General features: G+C 44.3%; 1 protein-coding gene across 11 annotated transcripts in view; it reads left to right on the forward strand.

Moving 5' to 3' along the window:
- EPHA5 (EPH receptor A5) overlaps positions 1–23702 on the forward strand; it is a 213266-nt gene that overhangs the window by 144492 nt on the left and 45072 nt on the right. For 8 of the 11 annotated variants that reach the window (XM_072861294.1, XM_072861291.1, XM_072861295.1 and 5 more), the window contains 3 exons: positions 365–489; positions 3296–3455; positions 7511–7616. In XM_072861294.1, coding sequence (XP_072717395.1) covers positions 365–489; positions 3296–3455; positions 7511–7616 — 391 coding nt within the window. The remainder of the gene's footprint in view (positions 1–364; positions 490–3295; positions 3456–7510; positions 7617–23702) is intronic. The other 3 variants (XM_072861292.1, XM_072861300.1, XM_072861301.1) reach the window with 1 other exon arrangement.

Below are 23702 nucleotides of genomic sequence, written 5' to 3' on the forward strand. Positions count from 1 at the left end.
ATCAATATGTAATTCTGTTGTGACAACATAGCCCCCTGACACATTTGAAAAGGCCAGTTATGTGGTTGATGTGTTTGAAAAGTGCTTGAAAAGACAAGATTGATGTGTAAGCTGCTGATAGTAGTTCACGTTGTTACTTTTCTCGGGTGGGCGATGCTAGTCAGATCCATAGCTGCTGAAAATCTGTGCGAATCCAGTTGTTAAAAATGGGCAAATACCGCCAAGGTGAAAACGACCCCGCTGATCTGCAGTAGCTAAGAATCGCCTTGCGTTGGAGGATGCTATGATGAGTTTGACTTCTGCAGGGGCAGACTGTCTTACTAACCATGGGTTTTGTCTGTTCTGTTTTTCTTCTGTCTTGCAGCACCTTCTCCAGTCAGTAGTGTGAAAAAAGGGAAGATAACTAAAAATAGCATCTCCCTTTCCTGGCAGGAGCCAGATCGACCCAACGGCATCATCCTGGAATACGAAATCAAATATTTTGAAAAGGTGTGACGGACTGATTGCTGAGCATCCCAAGTACCTTCTCTTTACTGTCCTCTTCTTTTAGTTATAATTATTTGAGTCATGGAAGGGAATGGAGCGATTTTATGCATAAATCAATGTCAGATTGATTTTGCAGTAAATGATTAGGAAGACTTGAAATGAGGGTGTTGTTTTCCATTAGTGTGCCACTTCTCTTGAACAAATACATTAAATCTGCGTGTCAGATTCCTCTCCAGCCTTATCACATTAAGATAGAGCCTGCTCATTTGTTAAAAATAGGAGGGGTTGGGGATCGAGCACCTATCTCCTCGCAGAAACATCAGGCTATCCCTTGCCTTTGGTTTTTCAATTTCTCACTTGGTTTTGCATCCACGGTGTAAGGAGAGGAGAAGGGTTTTGCAGAGAGATTGTATCTGCTCTGATGTGAAGAAGGGCATCCTGGCTTAAAAGCTGGCCTGGGTTTTCCAGCCCTTGCTCTCGGTCTAATGGAAAACAGTCTCTCTTCCTACAAAGCTTGCCTCTCCTAGTCTCCATTTCAAATGGCAACTTGTTCTCTTCCTGCAAAATTAATGCAGTTTAAATGAAAATGGTAACAAATGCAGTTTGTCTGAGTAGCATCTTTTGAGTGATGCAGCCGAGTGTAGATTTCCAAAAATCAGGTTTGCAAGAGTTGACTGAATAGCAGTTTCTTGCCTTAGCTGGGATTGTAAGGTGTTCTTTTTTCTTCTGAAACAGCCAGGCTTTCTACATGAAAACAAGAGGAAAACTGTTCACAATTCACTCTTTTTGGGGAGTTGAATTTCTATTTTAAGGAGGATCTTCCATTAGTTCTGTCTGTGACCCAGGTGAAGCCACTCAACACAAACTAGGACTGGGTCCTTACTCCTCCTCCCTTCTTTCTCTGACCATGGGAGGGACCTGCTCAAGCAGCCCATGCTAACGGGAAAGAATTTCAGAAATCTGCATCAGGATAAAATCAATGTTATTGTTGCAGATGAGGGAGTTTGGGCAAGGGCACAAGATGCATGAGAGGCTTAAATAGGGCTGAGGTTTTCAAAAAGATTAAAGCACAAATCAAGAATCAGGATATGCTATTGCTGGAAATAATCCATTACTGATTCTTTTATTAACTTGTTTGAATGACCATTGTGGTGCATTGAATCCTTACTGTGGAGTGGCCTGGGAAGATTAGCCTCTAGAAACCTTGATAATGAGCAAATAATTAAAGCAAAAAAGTCCATATATTTGTTCATTTTACTTAGTTTGTTTTCAAACAAATCGGGATGGGGTGGGGGGTGTTAAAATGCTGTATTTGTGGTCCAGAACTAGTCTTAAGTAGCTTCAGTAAATAGTTCTTCAAGTGCAAGTCCTTCACAGGGAGGTAGCTACAGCCAGTCCAAGTTTATGCTGTCTTGATTTCTTTCTTTCAGGCTGATAGTGAAGCTTAGTGTTTTCCGCAGGAAAGCTCAAGTGTTTAAATGTTTGAAGAAGCCAACAGTGTATTGAAAACCTAATTGGGCTGACATACAAGCAAAGATGTGAACTAATATTCACTTACTGCTTTTTAACCAGTCATTGAGTTAGATTTGGGATGTCATCCTTAATCCTGTCATTTATATTCTCTCAGTTTTCAGCCCTTTATAAGGGTAAATTTGCAGCGTTTATTTCCAAGGGATAAGAATGATCTATATTAAATGTTTTGGAAAATTGAGTTTTGTCAGATCACATTCCTTTAAAAGAAATTGCTCCTTAACAAGGAAAAAAAAGGCATATATATATATATATATATGTATATACACACACATGTTTCTCCAAAACAGTCTTGTGTAACTACAGGCTTCAGTGAGAAGATCTGTAATCCTACACCTGGAGATTCTCAGGGCCTTATCCAGGCATATTACTGTCTATGGAAAGTTGCCCATTACATTAAAAAGAAAAAAGAAAAATCGTTTCAGATCCTAAGAGCTATGCAGAAATCTTGGTAGGGAATTACTAAGAACTCCTGTTTACCTCATAATAATTTGGATCTGAGAGGATATGGTGAATAAAAAGCAGTTCCCAAGTTTGTAGTCCTTAATTTATGAGCTCTTGTCTAGATTATGTGTTACAGTAAATAATTTGAAGAGTAATTACCAAGCATTTGACCAAAATTTTAATCAAAGAACTGAAACTCTTTCGCATTAGAAACTGATGTAAATGAAGATTTATTTCAGCAAATTTTCTTCAAGTTCATTGCTTCAGAAGAACAATGTAAAATTAGGTATTTTCCTGTAGTTTTGGTTTATTATTCCCTTCCCAAGGTCTAATTTGTGGTTCTAGAAATGCCAGCATAAAGTTGTACAATGAATATTATTCTCTTTTAGGCCTAATTACGTTACTAGGAAGTGGTTTTGGTATAAATTAAAATCCCTTTCTAATGCAATGGGACTGTTTTCCTCTTCCCTGTGCCTTGGGATTGATCTTTGTAGGATGAACTTCTCCATTGCCCCAAGCCATGTACATCCTGAGCAATGGAAAGCTGCTCCTACTGCAGATGCCGATTTGGTCCCCATTGTCATTTATGGGTGGAAGGTCCCTCTGCTCTGTTTCATACCTCCTAGGGTCATTGATTATAAAAGAGAAAGTCAGATCTCACATTTTGTACTGCAGAAAGGGCCTTCAGGGTGGGGCGGGGGGAAGAGATCCCCAAAAATGCATATTTCAGTCATCCTTTGTAACATTTCTGTGGGTGTTGTTAAGAGTCTATCTTCTCTAAGAGCCACTATTTATGTGTTTGAACTTTGTGGTTTTTGGGGGTGGGTGGGAAAAGGACCAGGAGACGAGCTACACCATCATAAAATCCAAAGAGACGACGATTACGGCAGATGGCTTGAAACCAGGCTCAGCGTACGTCTTCCAGATCCGAGCCCGGACAGCTGCTGGCTACGGTGGCTTCAGCCGAAGATTTGAGTTTGAAACCAGCCCAGTGTGTAAGTCCTTTTAATTACTGTCAGTCGCGTCTCTGGAACGGTTACCAGAAACAAGTCAGGGGATCGATACCTTTGCAGAGAGCTCTTCCTTGTCCTGGCCTCATCCCTTGACTTTGGAAACATCAGGTACATCATGACCATGCAGTAGACAGGCTAACACATCTGTCCTTGCTTCCTTGACTCACTTGGTGAGGCAGGAGGTGAAGTCAGGAGGTCTTCAGGCTCCAGAAATTCATAGTGTTCCCTGCTTAGAAAAATCCTGTATTTATGAGAGCTTATGCAAGAGACAAGAAGAGCTCTCCTCTCAGGAGGGACAGAGGGGATGAGATCTGCTCCTTCACACCTCTTAATGGCTGTCTGCAGAGGACGCTTAGCTCTCCTAAATATTTGCATCTGGGAAAAAAAACCTGAAATGGTGCCTCTCTGCAAGGGGAAGAATTGAACCAGCATTAGCGTCTTTGGTGTAAGTTCCTGTCAAGTTGAAAGATGGTTTCTGTTGGCTGCCAATGCCACAGCCTCGAGGAAAGGAATTTGACTTGTGATCAGAAATAGGAAAAATGTGCACTGCAGGTGCAGGACTTTTGCCTGGTCTGTTACAAATGTGTGGGGTTTGGATTTTTTTTTTTTTTTAATAAATCTGATCATCCAGGTCTGGATTCTGGAGCAGATTGTGTGGCAGGGTGAACTCCTGAGGCACGCAGAGGCTCAGCTGCTCTTTCGCCTGTGTTCAGGCACAGCTGTGGGGAAATTCTTTTCATCCCAATTACCAAATTTTTGCAGAGGTGTCAAAGATTATTTTCTCTCTCAGAAAATATGTCCTATCTATTTCAGTTTGTACAACTGTCATTTATTAATTTTTTATACTGTTTGCATGGAAGAGAAATTTTGTGGTGGAAATACTCTGTTCATTCTTGTAGGAAAGAGCCAATTTTCTGTATGTTTTCCTTGGAAATTTAAATTCATCAATACTTTCATTACTGTTACTCCATTTCATTTAAAATTCATCATCTTTGAGAAGAAGATGCCAAGTTGTCTTTTCAATGCATGCTACCTTTGAAGCCGTAATAGATTTTAAAGGAATCATTATACATGTGCAGATGTAGCTGTGGAGCCAGTGATTGAACTAGTACAGTGCAAATTGCATCATGATAAGAACATTAATGCAATAAGAATGGTCTATTTAAGGTATTTCTTATTGTATTAACCATTAATTGTGCCCTATAAGTAGCAACCAAATCATGTTATGCCAAAAATTATTCTATATTATACTAAGGAAATCTTGCTTGCAGTTGGAAAGTTTCTGGTTTAGAGTCATTTGGGTAATAATGTTCCAGACTATTAATAAATAATACATTAAATATATGCACATTTGATCCAGTGCTGTCAGTACCTACGATCACGGTCCAAAAATAATGGCACTTCCATAAAGTCCATTGTGTAAGTATCTGTGTTAATCAGGACTTTTTGAGGACATCACGTGATAATATCTTTAAGCACTTTAAACCCCTTGAGTCATTTAGTCACACCTGCACCCCAATCTTTTTAGCATTTTAAAGGCAGAGGAGTAGGTACTTCTCTGATACTAAGGAGCTGCCGGCATAGTTGGAGGACTACCTGCTGCATGGTCCTCAGTCTGGGAGCTGGGAACTGTTCCTCTGTTGGACTTGAGCTCTGGCTGAAGCAGGACTTAACCAGATGTTCAAACACTTGGTAGAATTGACATGCAACATAAGCCTCAGTATCTTGCAAAATGCAGCTCCGTTTGACATTTAAAACCTGTTAAAAAGCGATTTTTTTTTCCCCCAAAGGCCCTATATAAAGTCAATATTAGTAGTGGGAATGTGACCAGATTCCCACTGCTTTCCTGCACATCCTGGAGAATCTGAAAGAAAACACAGATCGAAATCTCACTGCTACATTGGAGTTCAGATCTGAACCTCTTGTTAGAGCCAAAGCAAATTATTTTGATTCAAGCACAAATGAAAACCTTTCAGTGACTGTTGTGAGAATCAAAAACGGCCTCCAGAATAGTTTGGACCAAACAACAGGTTTTGTTTCCAATTCGCAAGTTTTCTGTAAAGTTATTTTTAATACACTTGGAGGAAATAGGAAACAACAGCCTGAGAAATGCAATGGGGGGAAGCCATAACTTGTTTTGGACTTTTCTCTTTTTCCAAATTTTGGGTTTTTTTACATACTGCTGCCTGCATGTACAATTCTGCAACGCGCTGCGATGCAGAATTTTTCAGTGGAACCTTTTAATTTGGGTGGAAGCTGTTCCTGGGTGTATCCACCTGCTGCTGTCCTCCTTTCCAAATGCCACTGAGCTTGTCTAGCCCTGATAAAACTAACTTTGCCAAAAGCTGTTTTTTGGCTGGATTGGTGAGCTAATCCAGCTGATCAGATGGGTGGGAGTGGGAACATATCACCAAGTAGAGGAGGGGTAATGCAGGTTCCCCCATCCCAGGCTTTAAATGGCAGCAAGATCCCAGCTCAGCTTATGAATTCAGGCTTTTTAGCTGCCATAGATCACAGCAGGATTTATCTCATTTCTCCATCCCTCGAGCTATGCAAAAAACCACCAGTCACAGCTTAATGTTCTCCTTTAAATGTTTTTCTTTTTAATTATTTTGTCAAGAAAGCAATAAAACATCATCTTAAGGAGCCTCCATAAATCCGTGAGGCTAATAAAACTTCTGGATGATGGCACAGGTTTGGAGCAGTTAACATTAAATATTTAATGTATCGGGGCCAATTCTTCTGAAATCATTTACACTGCTGTAGCAGGTCCACGCTGCTCACCATTGAGCACCAGAGAGCTCCCATATGAAGAGCTACTTGAAACCCATTGCAGATCAATGTTTAATGCCATACCTTTTTGTCTTTCTTTTCTTTTAACAATTAATATGGGACTATATTCAGTTATTTTATAGCCTCCATAAAGTTAATCCTGTGCTAAGGACCCCTTTTTACTTCAATCATTTAGTTAAAGGTTTCTTCAGTGCGCAATCGATTCCTGCTGCTCCCCGGGGTGGATAAAGCTTCATCCGGGGCTGGCATGAGAGTAGGAGCTATAATGAGGTTTTTCCCTGCACAGCAGCAGTGCCTACACCAGGGAGCTGGTTTTGCAGGGAGGAAGCCAGATTTGTACCCCAAGGTGGTTAAATAGATGCAGCTAAATAAGCTGGCAGTGGAGAAGGCAGGGTGAGAAGGCTTTGGTTTCTGCTTGGGGAACCCCACATGCAGACCCCTGAGGAGAGATGGGCTCCTTCCCCTGCAGTGCAAAGCAGATAAACAAGATACAGGTGGTGTTAGCATTTCCATTTTACAGGCTGCAGGAGCTTACTCACCTGCTTTTACTTAACCTGTGGCAAAACCCAGTTCTCAAACAGTTTTCCTGACCTTTCTGCTAGCATCTTTATCATGGGACTCATCTCCTGCCTTTTGGCAGGAGGGCTCTTTACAAGGGTTGGGCTGGGAGAGTTCTGCTTCCCTTGGCCAATAAAAAGACCAACCAGTGTATGTGTCTTAGAAAATTCCTGTTTTACAGAGGGCACCTTCTGGCCGTGTGATACAGATGCCACAAAGAGTTAGTTTTTAACTGTTTATAGCTTCTTGAAGTGCAGGTAATGCTGTTTATCTCAGAGATCTTGCTCATGTCTCTTAACAGTAACATTCCGTAAATGTTCTCGCTGCAAATGGGAACCTGTTGGGTTTTCATCTTTTATCTGTGTGATTTCTAATGCAGCTAAACCAGGAAGACAGCCTTGAGTTTGCAAACTCAAGGCTGCGTTCTGCATCGCTTTGGTTTCTGAATTCAGTGATGAGATGCAATTTTGTTGGGTTTTTGGCTTGGTTTTGCATGTGTTTTTGATTTCTTTCCACTCATTCCCTTTCCAAACTAGAAACAGACAGCAAAGGGGGGAAACACAAACCGTAAAAGAAGAAATGAACTGGTAAGACTTGAAACCTCGCTGGCAGCCTCACTAGAAAGACTCATGTGAGTGCTGACTATCATTTTAACCTTAATCTCCATTTTCTGTTTCTCATCTCAGCAGTAGCTGCATCCAGCGACCAGAGCCAGATTCCTATAATTGTTGTGTCTGTAACAGTGGGAGTCATTCTGCTGGCTGTTGTTATCGGTTTCCTTCTCAGCGGAAGGTAAGAGAAGAAGCTGTGTATTTATACTTCTCCAACTTTCAGAATAACTTTTATCTGACCAGCTGATTAGCACAATTTAGGTGAAAACAGCATGTGAATGAAGCTGTCAAGCGGTAGCGCTGTAAAACCACGAGAGTGGACTGATTGATCTGTTTGGACAGGCAGGAATGGCAAAGGCTCGCTCACAGATGTAGTTCACTTCCCAATGATTTTCATCTCTGTATAGACTGGCCCTGATTATTCGACTTGGTTCTCACAGGAGTGTTTTCACATTCCTTCAAAAATAAGCAGAACATGTTATTACAGGTAAAGTATCCTGAAGCCCATATGTTTGCACTCAGAGCTTGCAATGGGCTTTGCTCACAGAGAAATCTTGACTTCAGGAAAACACTTGCAAAGAAAAAGAGAAGAAACCCAGCAGAATGGCCAAACGCCCCAAGTTTTGGTCAGGTCTGGATTTCATTTTTCATGTGTGGGACACTAATGTGTTCCCCACACGCTAGTAAATTATAGAGAGAGCTCCACCCACGGAGGGAGACACTCAGCTTCAAACCATCAAGTGATACCATTGACTTCTCATGTGCTTAAACATAGGCAAGTGATGAAAGCCTGGTCTATACCATCTTTGACAACTCTAATGGAAGTTGATGGAACTTGTTGGTGAACAAGGGATTGTGGTATTGGGGGAAAATCTGGCTTCTATCAGGATCAGTTTGTACTGTGGCACTAAATTTGTGTAGCAGCCAGCACACAAGGCACTTTTTTCATATACTACACGTGTATTAGTACATTTTTTTGATGGCAGTAGTCAAACAATGCAACATCCTTCATACAAAGCAACGTGAGGTGCATCTATTGATAAGGCTGAATTTGTTTTGAAAAGTGAAGTAATTTGCAAAGTGAACACTTGCGCTTCTAAGGTACCCATCAGCCCACTGTTGCTTTCGTAATACAGGTCTGTCTTAAGCTCTGGTCTAGCAAGGTGGCTGTAAATTACAGGATATTGTAAGTGTTAAGAGTAGCTACAAGATACTCACAGAGGAACTGCACTGATACTGAACATATTGGCTGAGGGCCTTATTTCCCAGAGGAGGTAGAGTATCAGTCTGTGAACGCAGTGCGGTGAATTCCAGCCAGGCTGAGCAGCTCTGTCCCCAGGCATAAGGCATCCATGGAAGGACACAGTTATTTCCTGTGGTAAGAGGTAAGTGTGCTGCCAGACTCATCTCTGCTCAAGGTCAGAGACTGACAGTCTCTTCCAGCTCAGCCGTTCGAGCTCCTGTCGTCTGCTTTGAGTGACGTGTTGGGCTTAAAAATGGGAAAGTAAATGCTCCTGTCTGCACGAGAAGCATGCAGCAGCATGGGGGGGTGAATGGCTACAGGCCATTCACACCAGGGGCTACAGGAAAGCTGTAGCCAAAAAGACTTGGCTCTGAATGCTGTAGGCAGGAGTTCAAGTCCCTCCTTAAAGGCTGGAGGTTTTGAGTCAAATCCCTCCTAGAACAGAGTGGGGAAACGTGGACCTTGGCCTCCCCCAGCCTGGATGCGTGCTTGTATCGATGCAAACAGGAGGATGCATGCGTGGCCATAGGGAAGCTACAGATGTAGCCTGGCACCTCTGCAAAGAGGAGTGTGGCGGGGTGAATTGCAGGTGGAGGGATGTATATCCCTCTGTGGCCATAAGGAATCGCAACTGTGTGGCAACCAGAAGCTCTTGCTCTTCCCATAGTCGCTGGCAAGTGCTCGTGGGACCCCTTTGGGGAGGACGTGCCCTTGCAGGTCTCCTTTTTGCTGCTGCCCTCTCTGGTCCAAGCAAGCAGTTGCAAAGCCTGAGCCATTTGTCAGCAATTCTCATTAGTTATGTCTTTCTCTCCTTTGCCCTAATGGGCTCTCCAGGATGTGCTTTCTCTTGGCTGTTTATCTCTTGGCATGTTTATAAAAGCCTTTTTCTCCTTTGGCTAGTTTTATCGCTACCTCTGCTGCTGCCTTACCTTGTACTCACACCTCTGTCCATGGACCCCGGGGCAGCTGCATGTTCCCAGGAGCTTCTCTATGGTGCCGTGCTGGACATATGGGAAGGGACAGCCACAGGGAGCTGAGCTCTTGGTCCATTTTTATCTTTTCAACCCTTCCCCTAAATGGGGAAGAACCCAGTCCCTCAGCTGGAGGTGGTGGAGAAGCCTCCAGCACCAAGTTTTGGTCCATCATTAGAGAATTGGCTTCAAAACCACAGAACTTCTTGGCTGCTTTGAGTTCCCGTGAATTTTAAAGCCCGTCTAGTGCATTGAGTGACTTGTGAGAACAGAAAAATAAACCCCAGAAGCCCAGAAAGCTGACAGCCAATTTGAAATTAAACAAAGCAAAACAAAAAAATTGCTTCTGTTTGGAAGAAGCAGAAATGCTGCTGGAATGTGTCAGTCACGCTGCTTTGCCTTGGATATGATTTTGAGACAATTCATGGGGTGGCTTTCCTGCTGTGACACTGCGGGGATGATAAACGCATTCCAAGTCATGGGATAATACCTTTCTGAAGCTGTTAACCTGTTTCTGGAAGACACTTTCCTGTATCTTTGGAGTGGTTATGGTGTTCCAGTGCCTGGTTCCAGGGGATTAAATTTCCTTTCCTAATTCTTTCCCACACTCGCTTTTAGAAAAACAGACATTTTGAACTCCAGGAGTTGCTCCAACTGGAATCACCACTGCTTTCCATGCCGAGCAAGCTGTGCAAAGCCCAGGCTCTGTCTTTTCTGCTAATGTAGGAGAGCAGGTATGGCCCAGCAGCAAAGCTAAGGAGAAAAATCCTCTTGCTCCGCAGCAGTGAGGACGTAGCCTGGCCAGCTCCTGCAAACAGGCTCCTCGTTGCTGTCTCTGTGCTGCTCCCAGGCTCCCTGGGAGGTCCTGGGCACCTCAGAATTAGGATACTCCTCCCTAGGATGCTGTGTGGCATCTCTGCGCCTATCCTCCCAAATGCCCGGCTGAAGTGAGCAGGAGCTTCAGAGCAGTCCTGCAGTGAGAAGGGGATGTCCTCCTGCTCTCAGCAGCTTGGAAAGAAATTTCCCAGCTGTAGGACTCAGAAGTCCGCTGGGCTCTGCAGGGTTTTTTTTTTTCTGCTAATTCCCCGGAGGCAGAAGTTTCCACATCTCTTCCCCTTTTTTTGTTTTCAAGTATCTCTGCAGTTTTCTCACTTCTTTTGAACGAACGTAAATAACAGCTTGGCATTTCCCATTGGCAGCTGGCCCTAAACCAAAGGTCAGCTGAACGGTAGTCATGGTGGCTTTTCCACATGCCAGCGTCCATCTGTGGAAACACACTTTGTGCCTGAAGCTGGAGGTTCTTGGGAATTTGAAACTAAATGCACTTTGCCCTAAACAATTAAGCTGCGTTTCAGAGCTGATTTACTTGCAGATGCTTGGGAAAACTCTTCCTGTAAATAATGCGTCCTCTGACCAAAGTCATAAATGCCACCAAGCAAAATAGCTGATCACTTTTTAAAGTTATCCCTCTCTTTGCATCAAGGGCATATTAATAATATAACAATCAGGATTACAAATCAAAGAGATTCACTAAATCAGACCGTAGTTGTCTCAGCAAAAAGAGAGAAGTGGATTGAAAATCTATTATTAAACCAGCTACAAACATTGAATTAAAGAACACGGAGTTGTTGTTATCTTTGTTTTGTTAGGATTATGTGTTCTTCTTGAAAGCGCAATGCGTTTTACAGATAGAGCGGAGCTATAAATTTTGCTTTCCTAGCAATACTTGAATTAGATGACGCTTGGCATTGTTGTTCCTAATTGAAGTATATATTAATCTAAAATAATTACAGACTTTAGTTTTACAGTCTGTGTCAGACAATGCCAGTCACAAAGATCTTTGTGCTCTGTCTTGCAAGGAGCAATAAGGTGCCACAGTCGTTGCTGTGGCATCAGCCCCTTTCTTCCTACAAACCGAGGTAGGAAGCCAGGTTTGCATCATCCTGGGAAGGAGACCCACTGCTCCAGAGCAGTTCCCCCTTTTTTGTCCTTCAAACCAAGTCCTGTTTGCAAAACTGATGGGGTCTTGGGGTGAGTGTCAAGAGACTGTTGGTCCCTCCGGTACCCCAAGCATTTGAGCTTTGTAGCTCTAAACAAAGGCATGGGCTTTTACAGAGTAAAATGGGAATGCTATTAGGTCAATGCTGAGCATGTTTGCAAAAGCCGCTCAAAATAACTAAGGAATGTACTGTGCATCTGCATTTATAGCCAGCTACCCATTATGGATGACCTTTCCATCTTGAGTGGTCTTCCAAAGAACCGGAGGGAGCTTTTTATAGAACTTAAGAAAAAAAACAGATTTGAAGCAACAAAAAACTGTCCCTCACCCTGTGTTGTGCAGTCTCTTTCTGGCAAGGAACTAGCCTTCGAAAGACACAGCAAAGACAAATCTTGCCACCTGGGTATTGGCAATTAGAGGCTTCTGCACCAGAGTATCCATCCTTGACCTTAGCTGATTTAGACTTTTAAATATCAGCCCCTGCAGTGGCAGAGGGCTACTTTCTGGACACAAATATGTGCATCTTGTTAAAAAGCGACTTTCAGGGACTAGAGAGGGTGAAAGGATTGTGACGTATATCCTAGGTCCTGAGCCAGCGTTTGCAACCTTCCATGATGTGGAAGGTCAAAATGGATGAATTTTTCCACAACTTCCCCCCCATCCTATTTTCCAAGATGTGTCAGGGCTTAAAATAGTTTGCTTTTTCGATATTTCCATAGGAAATGGGAGGCAGTTTGTAGATAACATTTTTCATAGAGAGAATTTTTCCAGCATGAGTCACGATTTTTGTTAGTTGTGACTTTTTAAAGGATTTTTATCTCTACATTCTTGCCTGCTCTTCCTTCTTCCTACAGGACATTGTCTCCCATGATTTATGGCCACTTTATGATGCTGCCTGCTGCCAAATATTCCCCACGATTCACCTGACAAGAGGAAGGATTTTGCTGGAGAAGCTATTGCTCTGCCAAGTCAAAATTCCCATCCACCAAGAGCAGGCAGGGTCTGGTCCTGCTTCTGTTCCGGTCAAGGTTTTTACTACCTCCATCATGTTAACAGCGTCTTTGCTCTTTGGCAGAGAGGAGTTAGCGGCATTGGTATGCATATCCCCCTCTGAAAAAAAGTGCTCCAGTGTATCCTCCTGCACAGGGTGATACCTTCCCAGGGCCGGTGTGGAAATCTGCTGCCCATAGTCCCCATCTCTAGCATCCTGCCTAGATCAGATTGGCAAATTTGACTGCTCCAACACCTGTTTTAATTTTTTATTCTAAACACTTTTTGGCTTAGTACTTCTGTGCAAACACACCGGGCTCCGCAAGCCAGTCTGAGTTGCTGCAGTTTTGAGGAGGGTTTAGGGACCTAGGCTAATCTGCCTTCATATGACTTTGGCCCAGACAGGAGGCGAGAGTTGACCAAATCTGTAATTAAGCTCCAAGCCCATGAGGCATTGCCCTTGAAAGCAGCATTTCTGAGTTATTCTGGCAGCAGCCAAGGGAACGGGGCAGGAGGACCGTCATGAACAGATAAGCAGCTGGTGCTAAGCTTTGTCTGAGCAGGGGAGATGTAGGGGAGTGCAGCAGTCAGTGATGAAAGCTCCTCGCCTTCATTCAGGTGATGCGTTTGATGGCATTGTGCAAGTCCTGTTTCCGCTTTCAGAAGGGAACTGGGCTGCCCTTAAAGCTGAAAATGGAGCCTGACTTCAGCGGTAGCAGCTCCAGGCTCTTGCTGAGCACTGGTGAAAGCCCCATGCATACACAGTGTTTTAAAGTGGGGTTTTACAGTGTCTTCTCTTGGTTGTGGAGTGGGTCGTGGATGAAGAAGAAAATCAGACTGTCGTCCCTCTGCACTTCTGAATATGTGGATGTTTAACCTTGCTTTGGATGCTAGAAATAGGAAGCGTGACCTCTCCTGGGGGCACGCCATGTTGCAGCACTTGGCCTCTTACCTAGAAAAAAGGTTATCCATACTTTCTTACAGCTTAGACATAGCAAAGTATAATGCCAGAGGTCTTTCCACGTGCAGTTCCTTTCCCTGGAAGCGTTGCTCTCCTTCCCCATAGCGATTGCATAGATATCGTCTGCTTGGGCTTCTGCATTCTCAGTTATTCTTGAACAGCACAGAGACGTGCTTTAACGTATCAACTAGCTATAGCTCAGCAGGAAGAGGAGGTGACTCCTTAAACATTCATATAGTTCTGGGCAAAGTAGGAATATATTCCTAGAAGCTCACAGTGTGTAATGCTGCTCCTCTGATGTTTGGAGCAAGCATGTTGACTCATGAGGTGCTAGGCGTGGTGCTGGCCTCCTGACCTGAAGATGCAGGAAGCAATCATTGCCATCGCTCAAGGCTGTGTGAAGGATTAGAAAAACCTTCCCAGGCACCCTCAAGTATTTCAGTCTTTAAATGCAAGCCTCTGAAGAACATCCCATTAAAGCAGCTTATTAAAAGCAACAAAGGAGGCTTTCATTTATCATGACTCCAAGTCTTCAACTTAGAACTCTTAAAAGCCGCAGCTATATACAGCAGAGCCTCTCCGAGATCTATCTAGCCACTAGAAATGTAGTTTAATTCCGAATGCTCTCTGGGTCATCTGCAGACTTGTGGTAAATTAATTACATTGATTGCAGGCACGGTTGTTGGGGCCCATCATATATATACATTTCATTAACAAAGCATGCAGCCCAGGGTTTGAAACGATGCCAAGGGTGTTGATAAGTCCTCCTAGCACAGGTTTATTAAAGTTTGCTCTCTGGACAGTTGGGTTTGCAAACCACATAGGCATTGCGGGGGTCACCTTTGCTAGAGCTGGAGGAGTGTTGGCTTTGTGTGCCTGAGATAACTGAAAGTGGTAGAGTTGTTCTAGCCAAGAAGCAGGGTGGTGCCAGCAGGGCACAGAGGTCCAGGAGGTACTGCTGCAGCTCCAGGCTCCTCTGCGTTGTCTTTGCCCATCTGCAGCCCTTTCCTTGAAGCCAGGGCTCAAAGCAGAAGTCACACCTTGTTTCAAGCCAGCTTGGCTTTTGGAGACGCTGCCGCCTCAGCACCTCTTTCTTTCCCAGCAAAGGGGATTTAACGCTGCAGGTGTTTTCTCAATAACCTTCGCCATTACGTGGAGGTGTCATCTGTTAACCTGCAGCAGATCGGAGGGGCTCCTGACCGCCTGCTGGAGCCAGGGGCAGCCCCCACAAGTTCTCCTAGTAGTCTGCTCGTTACTTCAGTGAGGCTGGAGGAGACTTTGCAGATAATTTTGATGTATACAGTGCTCGGTTCAACTCTGACTGCTCGCCGATACAGGTCAGCTTGCTGGCTAAAGATCTTAAAACCCCGGAGAGGTCCAGGCGTATTTCATTGAGTGGCGATCTCTTATCCTGACACAGCATTTGATCTCGTCTGGAAAGTGTTTGCTTTCAGCTCCACAGTTTTTAGACCAAGAAAGCCCTGCATGGAGCAAGGAGATGGGGAAACTCTGCCTCTCCTAGAAGCCATCAGCATCGAAATGCAGTGGCCATGAGGTCATGGTGGGTTTGCTGGACTTGAACATCCCGTTCTGTTTGCCTCAGGATTTTTATATTCTGAAGTTTATCTGCCAAATCAAGACATCCTTTTAACACAAGCAGTAATAAATCTTCCTTTGTCCTAACTGTTCAGGCCAAATAGTCCATTCACTTACCTATCCAAGTGCTCCTGGGACTGGAAAGTGAATTTTGTTGTCTGCTGATCCAGTTTAGTTTGTTTCTAAGAGCTTTAAAATTCTTCTAATGTTACACCTCAGAGTATTTTGGCCCTAACTGCGCAGCGTTATGTGACGGGTGTGCAAGAGTAAGGCTGAATTGAGGCATATTTCCCTTGCACTTGAACATTTTTTTCCTCCCCATAAAGGGAGCGAGTGAGATCTGAAGTGCTCTGCATTCAGTGCAGGGAACTGATTTTTGTCTCGGAGCAGCCCAGTTGCTGATGAGGTGCTCAAAGAGTTTTCTTTGTTTAAGAAAACAGCGAGCTCTTTTCATTTTAAGGAAGTGGTTGCTTTTCACATTAATTGAACTGTTTTTTCAAAAACCTTGACTTTGCATGCTGAGCGGTGTGTGAAGGTCTGGTGGCAGCAACTGTTAGAAAATGCCTGGGGGGAAAGGACGTCCTAGCTAAAACGTAAACTAAGTCGTCACAGCCACAGTGATCTTCTGGAGACATACCAGTTCCCTGCACTCAAATCCTGCGGGGTTAAACCCAGAAAACAGCAAAATTGACTCAAAATATATAATGCCTGGGTTCCCTTTGTGTGCTTTTGGGTTTCGGACCTCTGGTGTTAACTTGGATCAATGGAGAGGTTTAGTGAAGGCTGAGCTGCTCCCATATTAGTATGACTGCACAAGCTGGGGCATTATGAAAATACGAAATATTGTCAATTATAGTAAAAAAATATTGGCATCACTGTTTAGAAAATGTTAGCAAGTTGTTTTGCTGATGCAAAAGGAGCTTAGAAAGGCATTCTTCACCAGTTCTAATTTAAATAAGCACATAATCCAGTATATAATTCTGTAAATCATTGCATGCCTGAAGTTATTTTGCATCATAATTTAAGGTGGTGCAGTTGCAGAATGTTAATTTTGTCTAAGTAGGCTATTTTAATGTGTTTAAGCATTGTAAGATATACTTTAAAAAAATCTGATCGGCACAGTTTTTTTTCAAGAGTGACATGTTACGATGATTTGAGGAGAAATGATGAGTGAGATCTTCAGCTGACTTTAATCGGAGTATCTCTTCACTGTTGGGCTCCTGCTTGTATATCGTACTGAAGTTCTTCGTGTTGTTTCTTCTGCACGATGTTCTTTTTCAGGATGAATTACCTTAATAGATTTGGTAACAGAAAAATTGTCCATGCAAGTTCTCTGACAAGGATAAAGAGCAATTACTGAGGTGCAGCCAGCCTCAGGTTGCGGACTGATGTCAGGCGAACACATACTCTGATTAGACTAGTGTAATGGCTCAGCAGCCTTCAAAAGCAAGTTGTGGACGCACACAGTGCCTTTCAGCTCACCATATTTTGAGTTTATTTAGGCTAAATGCTCTCACATGACTCATAAGGTCCTGCTTCTGCAGATATGTAATGCACATGCAAAGCTTCAGTGATACAAGGAGACCCAGAAAGGGCTGTGTGAGCTGAGTACATGCATAAGGGTCTGCAAAAGCAGAGCTCGCGTTCATCCAGTGCTTTTTTTTTAAAGGAAATCGTAACTGTACCACACACATGCTTGTGGAAGAAGTCACTTTGCCTGCTCCAAGGCAAGTGCTTAAGTTTAAGCACATGGGTGGCCCCATTAATCCTAATGGTGGTACTCAAGTACGGGAAGCACATGGTTAAATGCTTTGCAGGACCAGGTTCTATACCCTCCCCAAGGCGTTTTTCCTCAATAGTAGCACATGCCATGAAATTCTTGCAGCCCAGGGTGTTAAGATCCAAATAATAATTGCAGTAAGAAGGAAGAAGTGCATATAGAAATGTTGCAAATGTATTTGCACCTTGCCAGGGCGGTGGGATTATTCCTTATCGTGGGCCTTTTTGTTTGCTTTTCAGTTGCTGCGATCATGGCTGTGGGTGGGCTTCTTCTCTGCGTGCTGTTGCCTATCCGAGCCTAACATGGTCAGTGTTCCCACCTGTGCTGGCTCCTATTTTGTGTCCTCCCTCCATGTTTTCTGTGCACAGTCTGCCTCTCCCTCCCTTTCTTGTATTGGCCTGGAAATCGCTTTCTCATCCAATCTCTGCACCCAGCTTGTCTATCTCAACAACTGGAAATAGCATGACCCGAAGCAGAGTGTGTCTCCAGCAAGAGCAGGGGTCCTAGGGGAAAAAAAACCTGATATGTTATGCCGTGATCGATCCAGACACCACACCAGCAATGTCATGTGTCATGATAAAACATCACATATGCTGGACACTTCATCAAATTCTGCTTCTTGTCACCAAAAGGGGCCGGGGACGGTAATTTGCCCCCAGAAAGGAGGCAGGGGGCAGGCGGGAGTGGAAAGGTATTTAGTGGCATGTAACGTGCATGTCAGTGAAACGAACTGTATGTCATTGACATACATGTCAATGTATGACATACACAGCAACGACATGATGCTGTTTGCCAACGATATGCTCCAGCAGCATTGGACATATCTCTGTGGGCATTGAGAGCTGCGTGTCCATGCTGCATGCTGCCCCATTCTGCCACCACCTGGGCTGCCTCACCAGTTTCTGCTCTCTTGTACTCTCCCCTCTTTTCTAACTAATCAAAGGAAGGGTGATTTTAATTTCTGTTGGTTTGACTGGGAGCGAGTTGAGTTGCTCCCCAAAGGGAATGTGTTTTAGACCTCTGAATCGGCTGTAATCTGTGCAGGCAGAGATCTCCCTAAGCCTCCTAGGAGACTCATGAAATCAATATCCCCATCAGATAGCTGTTTGAGACCACAGGAGCACTGAGATATACTACGTGCATTGTTAAACTGGGAAGGTTTTGAAGCATAGCTGGGCGAGAGGTGTGAAACTCTTCTACTGTGTTTTCTGGGGGATGCTGAGGCTTTGTATGGTGATAGCTGGGTCATGGTGCAGTCCCTGGCTGTGAGGCACAGCAGTCACCAAGGCGGACCGTTTTTGGGTCCTCCCGTGCTGTATTTTGGCTCTGACAGAGGCCTGAACCAGAGAGGAGTTTGCAAATGCCAATCCTAAAGGCCCTAAAGCAGAAGGTTGGGGTTTTTTTTTCCTGTGGAAGTGTTTTTAAATTGGTTTTCATGACTTTTGAGTGCTTAAGAGCAGCGTTAGCAAGCAAGGCTGCTCAGCTCAAACTCTTTGGCTGCAAAATGTTCTTCTGGTATGTGCGGTCATTCCTGCAAGCCGCCGATTTGGCAATGGTTGCACTAAAAGAAAGCCTCCCAATACTTCTGTTGTCTGTCGTGGCTGTGCCACCAGTGCACGAGCAGTCCCTTGCTGGGAGTCATGCTTCGAATGTCCTCAGCAAGGCCCCCAGCTAGAGAGTGGCAGCAATGGAAAATAATTCTCAGAGGAGAATGGGAATGGACTGGATGGCTATGAAGAAGAGAGACGCATAGGGAAAAGTTGGCTGACCTGGAAAACACCCTCTGCAAGTTTCCTCCTAAGCTGTGGAGAGACTAATGTGGCAGCAAGCTGGGAGGGGGAAATGGGAAAAGTGACTTCAAGACACAGACACCGTCGGCAGTGCTATGGGAAGGCACGACAACCTCTTTAGAGAGATTTATGGAGATCACTTCAGAGGGAGCTTCCTGTCAGAGGGGGAAACGGTATCTTGTTTAAATTATTTTTAATTGTTCTGGTGGTGGTTTAGGAAAGCAGGGAGTCATTCAGTGCAAAGGCAGGGAAAGACTAAAGGCTAAAAATACCGCTGCTGGAATTGTGAAACTTCCTTTGTAAGACGTCCGAGTTAATCGGAGGTTGAAGGCAGGATCGCACCCTGTAGAGGGGGACAGCAGTGGCTGGGTAAGTAGCTGAGAAGATGGTGAGCCTGCAGCCCTTAGGAAGGGAACCTGCCCTGGTTCCTCTCAGGCCAGTTGTCTAGTGTATCTTTGAACTGAGCTGAAGGTCTTAGCTTGTCATCTCAAGGCCTTTTACTGCTCTTTTGATCCCATTCTCCAAATTATAGGACTTTGAGAGTAGATAGAGGAGTTGAATGAGTAAGATTCCCAGCCTGCATGGGTTGCTCCAACTCACTCCAGGTGAAAGTTTAGTCCAGTGCAATGGAAGTAACTTATTACAGACATCAAAAAAGCAGGAGGAAAGTGAACAGAAAAATGGGAAACAACTTCCAATATAAAAGCTGTTTGCTTTACACCAGTCCCTTGTGTATTCCCTGGTTTTGTGATACTGAATATATTCTAGGATTGCAAGCAGCAAAGGCGAATGCTGAACATAGACCAGCATCGCTAGAGGTAGACTTTTGCCTCTGGCTCTCAGTATCGGTGTTGTTTATCCAGGATAGAACTATTTGCTGAACAAGTTATTGTCTCCACACATGAGCTGAGGCGACAGGATCTTGGCCAGATGGACAGATACATGCTTGCTTGTTTGTTCCTCTGGGTGGAACACAGTCCTGCCCTGCAACACGTATGCAGCCTTATTGCTTTAACATCTTGGAATGTTAAATGTCTGAAATGAGCACTAACCCCTTGTAAACAACAACCTTGCGGTCCTTGCAAACCTGTAAAAAGACAGCTCGAGATGAGTTGGATGCATTCCTCAAATTTGATTTATTGTAAAAGATGTGCTTCTGAGTGAAGGTCTCACCCCTGAAAAGCAAGTGGCATTTTGTCTCTGTTTCGGAGAAGCACACAGAGTTCATTTATCTCATATTTAAGAGATTAAATACATGTATAAATCTCTGCAGGACTGGGATGGGAGATTGCATGCTGCTTCAGGGCACAAGCTGTTCTGTGGTACTGACTGCATCTAGCAAGGTGAGGTCCCTTTTCTCATTGGGGATGTCTAAATGCTGTCCCCATGTGCATTTCCAGTAACGCCTTGGCTGTGTGCTGAAATGCTTTGGCCTATGCCTGTAAAAAAAAGTATATAAAGACTCTTCCACATCACTGCCTAGGGCTTGGATGTCTAAGGTCCAGCTCCACAGTCCCCTGACTGTGTCCTGCCTGGGTTGTGATCAGAGTGGTGGCCCCAGCTAGGGAGATGGAAACTCCTTCCCTTGGGCATTTTGCGGTTTTTGGGGATGCCTCGGGTGGCCAAGGGGACACACACCACCCAGCAAGGGCACCCCGAAGCACAGGGTCAGATGCAAAGCATCCCCATCGGTCCAGGGAGAGCAAGCATCTTCCTGCCTTGTTTCTTGAAGGATTTTTCTCCGTGAATTGGCTTCTGCCATGCGAGGCAGTGGACATCCAGTTTCCCAGCTGGATTCTTCATCTTTCTACCTGTCTGTTTTATATTTTATAAACCTATATAGGGATCATTTTACAACTTCACTTTTATAATCTGCCCCATAAATATTTTACAAGCTGCCTGCCAATCTGCAAGTAGTTTTTAAATAAGACATGATGCCTTAAGAATATTTAAAGTCTCACTTTTTTTTCCTCTGATACTTTTATTGAAAAACTCAGAGCTATGCAAGGAAGACATCTGCTTTCTAGATACAGAAACTGGGACAAATCCACAACAGGAGTAAATTAGTTGAGATTCAGGTGTGCTGCTGAATTACATTAACTCTTTGGCCGAGTGTCTCCAGCTCAGTGGGAGATGAAGCGAGCGTCAGGATCTTTATGCTTATGCTGTACGTGATATAGAAATGATATAGGAAATCTATGGTTTGTACAATGACAAACTAGAGAATGAGTCTTCCATCAGGAGGCTTTTGACTTGCAGCTTTTCCAATAACTATTAAGAGCAAATGCACGTGCAGAAATGGATTATTTCACAAACAAGTGGGAGCTTTTTTTTCCCCAAAAATATTTTGCAAATCCACAATATTTAGATACTTTTATCTGCCAGTGAGATTCATGTAGTGAATCAGGACTGTTAACCTGAAATAGCAGATTTTTATGGGATTTAGTTGGGGAAGAAAGGAGAAAAAACTTCTTGTGTGTGTTATTTAAAGCATCTGAAGGTCAAGAAGGGAAGAAGTGCAGTTTAGCCCCAGCCAGCATGTACATGGCTTGTTTCTCTGAGTAGTTTAAGAAAGTGAGTGTGCAAAGGGCACAAGCGATTGCAACAGGCAAGTTTTGCAGCAAGCTTTGTTAGTGACGCCCAACTGTTGCTTGAGAGTCACAGTCCACTAGCTGCCATTTCACTTTGGCGTGTCTTGGCGGCGAGGCTTGTTTTAACAATGCTTTGGGGGTTCCAGAGCCTGATTTCGTATGCTAATGTGACGTGCTGCTGTATGGGTTACCCAGCTTGAGAGAGGGGGACAGCCAGAGCCCACTGGTTTGCATTGGCCCTTTGAGTGTGTCCCTGGGCAGTAAAACATGGACCGTTGTGCATCAAGGTGCGCTTGGATTACTGGACGCAAGTGTTCCCCATTTCTCTCTCCTCCCTTTTTATGGTCAAAGAATCAGGAGATGCAGGTAGTAAAAAGGATAATGTTAGAAAAGCTTACTTATAGGTGAAGTACTCCAAACCTGAGGAAGAGATGAGGGCATTTGCTCTAAAAGGCAAACAGAAGAAATCTTGTATATGTGCATTTGGTAGACGGATGAATTGAAACATTTGTGGTTTTTTAAGAGGAAAAATTAGTTTTGTGCCTCAATCCAGAAAATTACTTCTGCGGAAAACTGATGTAACTTTTGGCAACTTGCAGCAGAAAAAACTGGGGTTGCCAGAAGTGGGACTTGATACTGATACTCATATCTCTAGTTTATATACTTAAAGGGACAGGCAGTATGATGAAGAAGGAGAAGAATCCATTTTCACCCAGGGATTGTGAATGTGAAAACGTGCTTTGAAATGACCCTTACTCCCAGGGTCTCTGCGTACACCTAGTGCTTAGTTTTTGAGTTAATTAGGCAGGACCCTATTTTGGGAAATGGCACTGCTGCTGCTAGAGCAAGGTGATGAGCACCGACACATGGATAACTGAGCCGTGTCTCTGGGCACCTCATTGCCGCTCTCATGGGTTTTGCATTTGGAGCGTGATGGTCTTAGCGTGGTCGCTGCTGCTGAAATCATGCCCTGCATGGATAGCCTGGTTGTTTATCAAGTGTGACCTGTTTATTGGCCCTGTCATCGCCCTGCCTGTGCCCCCAGACCACCTGTCAGCCTCCCCCCTTGTCTTCTGCACCTTGTCTTGATCCATTCCCCTGCGCTTGCACAACCTTTGCAGTCTGTTTTTTCCTCCTCTCCCCTTGGCACAGGTCTCTCCTTCTCCCCGAGGTAAGCTTGCATGCCTGCTCCCTTTCCCCAGAGTAAGCTCAGGAGTCCATGTTGCTTTTCCCCTCCTTGACCCTCCAGTGCCCAGCTCTGCTGGGGCCAGCTCAGCGGCAGTGTGTGCGTCCCATCGTATTGGGGCTTTTGTTTGTAATCGTGATCATTTCACAAATCCAGTGCCAAAATCCTATAGCCAAAAGACTGCTTGGCCCTTTGCAACCAGGCAGACAGCAGTTCCCTGTAATAGGACTTCATGCTGAGGGCATGTTTCATGCAGATGCCTATTACTGCCTCCTCCTAATTGCAGTTTTGTTTCTGCTAATTGTATGCTCCTCCTTGCTGCGAGTGGTGCTGCGAGTGCTCGCATCTCCCTATCTCAAAAATCATGGGCAACAGAGAGAAGACTCCAAGTTTCTCAGCTTTAAGTAGCTCCTTGGTAACCTGAGGCTTTCTTTGAGGTGTGCCAGCTAGCAATCCCACTGCGTGCTGGCTGCCTTGCGGGTATCCGTTGCAGTTTTTTCACTCTACCAAGCAGCATCCCTCTGTTTCGTGTCCGTGCGGTTTGCTTTAAGGATGATCTGGTTCCTGTATCCAGGTATCATATCAGGTCTTTGGAAAGACTAGCATATATATGTGCATCATACATACCTCATCCCATATTTTTAACTGTATATATATGTGTATATATAGCCATTGTCCTTGCCTATGCAGTTACCCTGTAGCTTCCTAAGTGGTTGTCTAAGTGAAGCAGGTCTCAGGAATGCCACCAAAGCAGCCAGTTAATGCTAATGTAATAACATCGCCTAGAGAACCAGTGAGAAGGGTGAGTGACGAGTCAGGGGAGAGCATCCAAAGACTAATAGGAGGATGCCTTGGGGGAGATGCCACTCCCATATGTCTGTGGTTGCAACTCCATGGTGGGATTCAACAGCGTCCTTGCACTGCCTGGTGCTAACACGGGAGCAAGATAGGTCAGGAAGTGACTATGTGCCTTCTTCCATCTTTATTGCTGCTGGGCAGAGGGGATCGCATGAATGGTGGCTCCCCTGGGTAAGGACAGGAGATGTGCAGGAAACCCCATCAGAGCCAGGAGAGCAAGGAGACCTTTGAAGGCAGTGAGGCAACAGGTTTTGAGTTTTTTAAACCCATCATTTTGCACGTGTATAAGGTGTTAATGTTTA

The sequence above is a fragment of the Ciconia boyciana genome, chromosome 5 (assembly GCF_034638445.1).
Source record: "Ciconia boyciana chromosome 5, ASM3463844v1, whole genome shotgun sequence".
Classification (NCBI taxonomy): domain Eukaryota; kingdom Metazoa; phylum Chordata; class Aves; order Ciconiiformes; family Ciconiidae; genus Ciconia; species Ciconia boyciana.